General features: G+C 38.7%; 2 protein-coding genes across 3 annotated transcripts in view; both read right to left on the reverse strand.

Moving 5' to 3' along the window:
* Positions 1-7,879, reverse strand: part of LOC138006760 (zinc finger protein 709-like) — a 10,534-nt gene extending 2,655 nt beyond the window's left edge. Inside the window, exons 1-2 of one of the 2 annotated variants that reach the window (XM_068853272.1) lie at positions 7,788-7,879; positions 1-458 (exon numbers count right to left, since the gene is read on the reverse strand). The exon at positions 1-458 is cut by the window's left edge and continues 2,655 nt beyond it. In XM_068853272.1, the coding sequence (XP_068709373.1) occupies positions 1-438 (438 nt within the window). In that variant the 5' untranslated portion in view covers positions 439-458; positions 7,788-7,879. Of the gene's footprint in view, positions 495-7,787 lie in introns of both variants that reach the window. The other variant, XM_068853273.1, reaches the window with a different exon arrangement.
* The window catches only part of LOC138006758 (uncharacterized), a 102,718-nt gene that overhangs the window by 48,890 nt on the left and 43,828 nt on the right, over positions 1-10,000 (reverse strand). The gene's annotated exons all lie outside the window — the stretch shown is intronic.

A 10,000-nucleotide genomic window follows, 5' to 3' on the forward strand; every position in this document is an offset into this window, starting at 1 on the left:
CTCCCCGGTATGCACTCTTTCATGTGTCCTTAAACTTTCTGCTCTGCTAAAACACTCGTCACATTGTTTGCATTCATAAGGCTTCTCACCAGTATGGACTCTTTCATGTGCCCTTAAACTTCCTGCTTCACTAAAACACTTGCAACAATGCTTGCATTGATAGGGCTTCTCTCCAGTATGTATTCTTTCATGTCTTCTTAAATCTACAGCTCGGCAAAAACATTTGCCACATTGTTTGCATTGGTAGGGCTTCTCTCCTCTATGGACTCTTTCGTGTGTCCTTAAATTTTGACTGTGACTAAACCACCTGCCGCATTGTTTGCATTCATAAGGCTTCTCTCCAGTATGCACTCTTTCATGTGACCTTAAATTTCCTGCACGGCTAAAACACTTGCCGCAGTGGTTGCATTTATAAGGCTTTTCCACCACCAAAGTCATTTCCACCACCAACGTCCAACCTACATGTTAGCAAAGGATAATTGGTCATCTTTTAACTAACAAAAAAAAAAAAAGATTGATAGGAGGCTAATAATCAGACGATCAACAAAGTAAATACAATTTTGTTATGTGCAAAACATCCACAGAGAATTTTTCCCCTCAGTCTTGTGATCAAGTTATTGCTGGTGTTGTGTGTAAATTGCATGACAACCTTCTTATGTTAACTGTACGAGGCCTTTTCGTTGTTGCGAGACCAAAAATCGTTCTGTGTGAAAACTAAACCTAAAGAAAACAATGTTGTCCTTCCCAATTTCAATATGATCAATTGCGACAAGTGAATATGGTTGATTTCATGCCACGGGAGCAATTGACAAGTGTGCCTGAAAATGGCAATAATATTACTACATACATTGGGGAAACAAAAAGGAACTTCGCAGTGCGAAAGGCAAAACAAGAGAATAAGTCTCATAACTCCGAGCCAGCCCGTCACGTCGCAAAACATCCAACCCACGCATACACATGGAACATTATGTGCACCGAGAAAACCACCTTTCGGAAGAAAATAATGGAGGGCCTGCTAATTGCTTGCGAGAAACCAATCCTAAACAAACAAGTACACTCTTTTATTGCAAAACTATTTTCCTTGGGAATAACTTAATCGAACAAAACCAAGTTGTATGTAAATTTCCACCATGTACCACTGATGATGACCGACCGTACGGTCGAAAACGTTTTGTTTTTTTTTTTAATTTAAAACTAGGTTCGCGCGGCCTTTCTGCGGATGTTTGAGACAAATGATGCATTTGGGTGTCGCTATGTCCAAGTTTTGACCACAAATATGGTCCAAGATATCTTAGGGAATGTTTGCCAGAGTGGACAGAATAAATTCGGGGGATATGAAAATCTGAATTCCAGAGGCTCTATCCAGATGGAAAGCCCCTGAATAAATCTTATATGCTCGAAGGCAGCAACCCATGCTTGACTTTGTACATGAGAATAGCGACAGCTCATTAACTGAAGAGATCACCTCTTTTTCCTCCAACAATTCTGATATCTACATGTCCCCAAGGTCACAAAATGCTAAAGTAAATTCCCTTGACCTTCCTGCATAGGGCTGTATTATGTACTCATACATAAAATGCATTAATAATCCATGATGGGAAAACAAAAGAAATGTTTTATTAATCAACATCTGTAAATCTGACACAGATTTCTTTCAAGTGAAGCTATGATCTTCGCAGTTATGAGCACAATTTTTGCAATTGCGTAGAAAAGCGTGAAAAATTCAGGACTTCAACGGGGCTTGAACCCGTGACCTCGCGATTCCGGTGCGACGCTCTAACCAACTGAGCTATGAAAACACTGACGTTGGGAGCTGGTCATTTGTGGGTTCTAATGGTCCCGTGAGGAATGAATCAATGATGAAATGTTATATGAAATGAATCATATATGAACTGCGGATATGAAATCAAGTGAAGCTATGATCTTCGCAGTTATGAGCGCAATTTTTGCAATTGCGTAGAGAAGCCTGAAAAATTCAGGACTTCAACGGGACTTGATTTCAGGACTTGATTTCATGACTTGATTTCATATCCGCAGATCATATATGATTCATTTCATATAACATTTCATCATTGATTCATTCCTCACGGGACCATTAGAACCCACAAATGACCAGCTCCCAACGTCAGTGGCTTCATAGCTCAGTTGGTTAGAGCGTCGCACCGGAATCGCGAGGTCACGGCTTCAAACCCCGTTGAAGTCCTGAATTTTTCAGGCTTCTCTACGCAATTGCAAAAATTGCGCTCATAACTACGAAGATCATAGCTTCACTTGATTTCATATCCGCAGTTCATATATGATTCATTTCATATAACATTTCATCACAGATTTCTTTCATTGACATAAACGTTTCTTTCGATTTTCCCTGTTAAAATGTCTTGAATCCCCAAAAATACCCAGTGTAAGACTTAAATGCTGACGTTTAATAAGTTATAATTTTATACAATATTCACGTCCTTCAAATCACATTTACAAACCTAGGCTTCACCACGATTTTGTAAATGTGATACAGATCTGCCGCTAATATTTTATTTACTACTTACTGAGTGGGAGGATTGGCCGGGAAAATATTTGGCCTTCGGTCATTGCGTATGGACCGCGCGCAGCGAGGTCCGTGCGCCGTGACCAAGGGACAAATATTTTCCTGTCCGGACCAACATACGGGACATATAATAATAGGGACCTAACGCAAGGATGACGAAGCCGCCAACGAGAACGTTGTCTAAAAATGTTATTTCCCGTTAGAGCGGTTTTCAATTGAGTGCCGAAAGTAATTGGTGAATTAATTTGATTTTGCATTACGTCACTCAGTGATGGGTTCAAAGTTCTCGCGCCACTTTTTCAACCAATCAGAAGTCAAATCAAAACCAATCACGGATTGCGCGTGTACATTTTCCCGCGCTTTGTGTCGGCCACGTGTAATTACTTCGAGTTTTGATTGGTTTACTGGATTGTCTCCGTCCTTCTTGATTGGCCAAATTACTTTTTTTCTTTTGGTTTTACGACACTCATTTGACAACCGCTCTATTATAACAATTTCATGATAACAAAGTCGTTCGGAATGGAAGTTGTTTATCAACATTGTGGGAACAAAATTTGCATGAACGGTGTGGTTGTCTGGGAAGAAAATTAAAAATATTTTCTGGAGGTTCTCACGTCCTCTGCACAACCTCAAATTTAGTCAATTCACGTCGTTGTCAGGACAAGGACAGCAAAGAATTGTACCAAAATGCAAAATGCACGTACAGGGCATGCAGAGCCTTTGTTTTTGTTTTTGTTGACTACAACTACCAGAATTCAATTTGTTTTTCTTTTCATATTTAAATTTTGTATTCCCAGTGGGGTAAAAACAACAAAAGCTCTCATTAGCATGAGACAAGCAAAACCTGATACTTGTAGTCAAATGACGTCATCATGCAAATGTCCAATTGTTTTGGGTCATCACTTCTTTCCATCCCTCAAACTGACATTTCCCTTTTTATTCAAGTTATACGACGTACAGTCTACTTTTGACTTCAAATCTACTTCAACGAAACAAAGATTTTAAACAAGCTGAGAAGATTCACAATAGGCGAGGCAAAGAGTTGAACCCGGATCGATGGCTTAACCTTGCAGTTTCCGATATCCACTAGACTAACGAGACAACCTCCCGGAAAATCGAATTTTTTAGAGTATTGAAATAGTAGTACCCAGCAAAACAATTGAAAGTTAACCGTCTTCAATGGGGTTTTTAGACCTAAATACTGCAGATCAGCGCGGCATAGCTTAGAAACGCTCTTTCTTGTTGAACTAAAGCTGTAATTCTGCCTGTTTTCATTCATTTTAGAGCGGTAAGCTTGGGATAAGCATGGGATATTGTCAGTTTGATGGATAGAAATTAGTGTTGACCATTGTTTTGTGGCGTTTTTGTGGCCGTCGTCGTCCTATCGTAAGGTCCCTAATGACATCAACTGTCCCCCCCCCCCCCCCCCCCCCCCAGTATACATGTAGCTATATTTACATGTATTAACTGTCCCTGACTTTTCTAAAATTGTTATTAAGACAGTGCCGGGTGTTGGTATGAGATCAGAAAAGGACAGAGTTACATGTATATAGTTTAACAGCATTCAAAACAATTTTTGGCTCTTGCGGAAGGATTTAACCCTTTCACTCCCAAGAGTGTCACTTATAGATTTTACTCTGTCTAACGCCAGGAGATTTTACTCGTCAATGGGGAACCCCAAGGGGGTGAAAGGGTTAAAATACTTTCAAATGCCCAGGTTAAGCTTGGTTATTGGTCTCAGAATAATTTTATTAGTAAGGCATTCATGCTGTGAACAGATTAACCCCTCACAATAAAATATTTTTGTAAATAACACCCCTGTTACTCATGGAAAGGGAGAAAATGTCTATGAAATTGTCATACATCAAGACCTCTTGGAAACCCTACAGGTACATTACTTTCTACTTTCTGTGGCAAAGTCTCCAGGTTATAGAGATTTTCTGTAAGTCAAGATGGTATCTATCCTCCTGTACACCTCAAAACTTTATAACATTCCTTGTACGTAACAAAAACTACAAAAGAAAGATATTGCCATTATTACATTTACGCTCTGACTTCTTTCCTCCAAGCTCAACATTATCTCTCTCAATGCACTCTTTAAGTTCACGCATCTTCGTTTATATTCTCACATTAATTTTCATTGTTACAATAATCTTTACCAGCTCCGTTTTCTTCGCTCCTGGAGTACCACAATCAATTTATTTCAATTCAACCTTCCTCTCCCAGGAAAATTATCTAATGTTCAAAATCAATCAGGCTCCATCTACATGTATTTAGAATGTTGTATACCTTGTTTGACTTTTCATAGCAGCCTTACAACTACAGCTTGTAGTAAGTATAAAAGGAAATTCAATACCATCTCTTATATATGGTTGTTGTTCCACAGGTCATAATAATAATAATAATAATAATAATAATAATAATAATAGTAGTAGTAGTAGTAGTAGTAGCAGCAGCAGCAGCAGCAGCAGCAGCAATAGGAGTAGGAGTAGCAATAGGAGTAGGAGTAGTAGAGGAAGTGGTAGAATTTATCTGATAAAGCAGTTGGTCACAAATAGGAAGAGCAAGAGTCCTGATATGGACCTGGCAACAACCTTACTACAAAATAATTTTTGACATGTATATATATATGTAAACTAATTAATTAATAAAGAATAGTATACAGGGCTTGAAATTGCGACTAAAATATCTGGAGAAGTTGCAAATTTGCAACTTGTTTTCACCTTCTCTCTTTCGAAACAAAAGGGTTAGCTGCGATGTTAGGTGCATAAATCTCCATTCCTTCAATCATTTGCCATTTTCAGCGGTTTCTTTACACACAAGTATTGTGGGCTCATATTTTGTTTTGCTAAACCGCTTACAATAAAATGTAGCACAACGATTTTGCAACTAAAATTTGTGAAATTGCGACTCAATTTTCAGATTTTGTCACAAAATAATTGTGACTAGATTTTTTTGTTAATTTCAAGCTCTGCAGTATACATCATTCATATTATAATATACCAGGTTTTTTGCAAAATTATAACTACCAAGTTTAAAATAGTTTGCTAATAATTGAAACAACCCTATTTATTTCATCAAAAGATTAACCGTCCTCCTATCAAACACTACATGTGGGGTGCTCCAAGAAATATTTAAATAATTTATTGATCATTTCTATTTGACACCAACATGTGCCCTTAGAAAAAGATTTTTACATCAGAAAACTTTTACTGTCCTTAATTTTGCTGTTTAAGGCTGATAAGTTGGAAAAAGCCTTCACATGATGTGACAAACTGGATGTTGACAAGTTGATCAGCTATCAGATTTAGTACAATGTATGTGGTATGTTCATTCTAGCATTAAGGCTCTTTTTACCGTACTTCCAAAGTCAAGTCGTTAAGGGTACTAGTACATGTGCCACAGCATGCCCAATGGGCTTGCACTAGGAGTCTTTGCATTTATAAAAGAAATATCAGAGTCCACTACATCCTTCTTGAATGTTTCATCAAAAGCTTGCATCTGAAGGCAAGTTGTGGACTAGTTTCAAGGCACTTAAGTGCATGCATTCAGTGTCTCCCATCAGGGAAGGGGAACAGGAACCTACATCACAATGACATAGAGAATCATTTTGTTGTTGTCTTTTTCATGTACATGGTTTCAGTAAAAAATTTCATCCATCTCCAGACAGCAACTTTCTTGGAGAATGATCTACACGTACATTTATTTTTGGTGCAATGTGTTCTTGCCATGATAGATTGTGATCAAAATAATTTTAAAACCCACACATTTTGAACATGATCCACATTCAATCACACTGTTACCTTAATTTATGGACTTAGCTTTCTACTATTGACATAACTATTTGTGTTTGTGTCAGTAATGTAGCAGCTCTCCTAACCTGCTATTGTTTGGCATTGTAAGCAGCTTCTATTGTTTTTAAGTCTAAAGCTGAGTTCACACTCAACGTTGATTATGATGAACTGAAGTATAATTCAAGCTATCATACACGTACTGCATTCAATTTTATTCAATTATGGTTCTGTTCACATCTGAGAAAATTCAAATACAATAGGCAGGGTAACCTCGCCGTGTGAGACAAATTGGCGCCATATCGCACGGCTGCCACAGCATGCTTGAGACGAGAAGAAAACAAATCCAAACCATCGCTCCATAAAGCAATTAGAACTTCCTTCTGCTCATACATGTACCACCACATGTTCACCGTTCTGTTCAATTACGCACTGAAATTACTGCAAATGACCTCCTTGAGGTTGTCTGAAATAATCATAATCCAATTATAATCGCGTACTGTAATTAGTTGATGTGAACCCGTTCCAAACTTAATTGGATTATAATTTGATCATAATCGAGGCCTAATGTGAACATAGCTTAACTCATTGCTTAATTTTTGTTATTCTGCTTGAAGTCTCTACTTTTCTGAGGTAAGATAATTTCAGTCTTTCCACTGACGACAAGCCATTTAAGTACCCGTAACTGGCTTTGGACGTGCTGATATGCAGCTTTACAGACGGACAAGGTATTAAAAGATCAAAGCGATCCTTGCACTTTTCATGACTGTCTCATACAGACTCCTGAAAAATTCAGGCCTGCAACCATTACCAATGCGATGTCGGTGCAATGCATTGCTGCTGCTGCTGCTGCAATTGTCCTGATAAGTGCGGGGATCACTTCAATTTTCCGTCTATCATCCGCTCTTCAAATACACACTTCTTTCCTTCGGGATATTGAAAATACATCATGTCCGGCAGCCCGATAATTTCTGAATTTCGTGTCGATCTTTGTGAAATACTCGATTTATGCAATGCTATCTCAAATTCAGACCGCTCAGAAGGTATCAATTAAAGCCGTCAATCTGTTTAATCTATTTTTGTGAGCGCTCGGAACTCTCAAATCTCGCCTTCAGCACTCACTCCAGTTTAATACTGGACCACTCGACACGACTCAAGTTATTATTAATATTGGCTTTTAATTTTCAATGTGTTTAACTGGTATAAGTACTTGTCGCAAAGATGGAATGCTAACCGCTTTAAACAAATGAGAGCTTACACTTAAATGATGTTTATTATGCTGGTTATTCAGTGATTTGACTACATTTACCCGATGACCGCCATTTAGACAACTGTAAAGTAAGAAAGGGCGGCCATAATCATTTCCGAGGAGGCAGGCCCACTAAGTATTAACGATGCAACACCTTCCAAGAGACTGACCTCTCACTTGAAATGCAAAAAACTAACATTCTTACCTTCTGTAATGGAATTTTCACTCAAAAACAGCTCAAATCTTCTCAAACTTTAACGTCTTTTTGAATCATCAAGGGTGCTCATTCTGGCCAGCGGTCTTGAGAGCAGGGAAAGGTCGTTCATGTTGGTTGCCGCATTATTGCACTGAATCATGTGACTTTGTCAATCACAAAAAGTAGTCGTGGTTCTAAATAGATACCAGAAATGGACAGAGCGACATGAAACTAGTACGGATGTCAATATCGAGGCCACTGACGTAGTGCGTAATTTTAGAGCGGTTTAAAAGTTTGAAAAATGTAAAAGAGTTGTGTGGTGGATGGCAAAGCTTGCCATCCAGGGGAGTCCCGAAAAATTTTCGGTCCCAAAAAGCCATTTGTGAACCTGCCAACCGCTTGTTTTGGAAAGCCGATCTTCTAACATGTTTTCAAGGTAACTAAAAGAAACATGACTGTGAAGTTTGACGGCTTCCTAAGATACAAAGAGAATTGTGACACCCGAAATTTAGGACTTTCGAGATACGGGCCCCAGGCCCCAGTTGTTCGAAGGGTTGCGTGGATAGCGCTATCCACTGGATAACTCAATTGGTTTTTCTAGACTTCCGCTGGATAGTGATTTAGTCCATGGATAGCGTTATCCACCTTTTGAACAACCGAGGGCAAAAACTGTTTTCCATATACATCTCAATTAATTTTTAAGCCTTAAAATCACTGTAAAATCTCTCACCTAAATGTCAGTGGCCTCAAAATTAACAGTCTCTCTAATTTCATTTTTTATTTTTATTGTATTTTTTTGTTCATAATTTATTTGTTCATTGCTTTGATGAACCACACGATGTTTTTGAAGTTTATTTTTTAAAGAAGACAATACATGTTTCGGATGAGACATCATCCATCGTCAGTTTTACGGTGAGAAATAACATGAAAATATGCAATAAATAGTATAACATAACAAAGTGAGCAATTAACAAGAATAATTAAGGATGAAGGCGCGAACCAAAAAAGGAGTAAAACTACTTAAGCTAAGAAAGGAGAGCTTTCAAATAAACTATGTATGTATGTGTACGCTCTTTTCATTTCTGGCATCTACTTTGTATCACAACCATTTTTTTAAGCCCCATTTACACGAGCAATTTTTTCTTGACAAGTTTACTTGTCAATTTTTATTGCTCGTATAGATGATCAACAAGTTTCCTGTACAATTTTCCCGCATTGACAAGGTTTCCTTGTTCATGTAGACGATCAGCAAGTTTCCCTTGACAAGTTTCGGGCACTAAAAATCAATAATATTCTTGTCACATTTTCCTTGTTGTCCGTCTACACGAGCAAATTTCTGACTTGACAATTTTTCCTTGTCAAGGAAAAGCTAGCACGCCAGATTTTCCTTGTCAAGGAAAATTTGTCCACTATTCCCCATGTACACGAGCAATTTTTCCTTGTCAAGGCAAACTTGTCAAGGAAAAATTGCACGTGTAAATGGGGCTTTAATGATTGACAAGGTCACGTGACACAGTCATGCAAAGGGTCCATTGTAGTATCGTTCTCGGTGGTTAATTCACTGGTGATGAAAGAAATCAGATTTTTTTTTCCAAAGTCCGGAGTCAAGGTTTGAGCTATAGCAGAGTCCGGAAGATCGTTAAGGACGCTTTTAAGGACATAACTGACGTTTCCTGTGTCAGTCTTCACAGTCTCAGGGCCGGAGGAGCCACCGCTGCCGCTAATGCAGGCATTAATAATAGACCTTTTAAGAGGCATGGTTGTTGGTTGAGTGAGAATGCTAAAGATGGTTATGTTTAAGACAATTTTCAATCTTTTCTGTCTGTCTCGAAATTATTAGGAATTTGATAAAACCGAGCCGCGCACCGGTGGCTCAGTTGGTTAAACATCGGGCTGTCATGCGGGAGGTCGTGAGTTCGACTCCAGCCGGACCAACACTCAGGGTCTTAAAATAACTGTGGAGAAAGTGCTGCCTTTGTAATTACATCTGCAAATGGTTAGGCTTTCAAGTCTTCTCGGATAAGGACTGTAAACCGGAGGTCCCGTCTCATAGCCCTTGTTGGAAATTAAATAGTATGGGACGTTAAAGAACCCACTCACTGTTCGATAAGAGTAGGGGATGTAGTCCCCGGTGTTGTGGTCTGACCTTATCTGGACGGACGGGGGCATCTTTCACTTCCTTAAAATCCATTGAAAACTGCGTAACAAGCAGTCCGGCTAAA

This window comes from Montipora foliosa, chromosome 6, assembly GCF_036669935.1.
Source record: "Montipora foliosa isolate CH-2021 chromosome 6, ASM3666993v2, whole genome shotgun sequence".
Lineage (NCBI taxonomy): Eukaryota > Metazoa > Cnidaria > Anthozoa > Scleractinia > Acroporidae > Montipora > Montipora foliosa.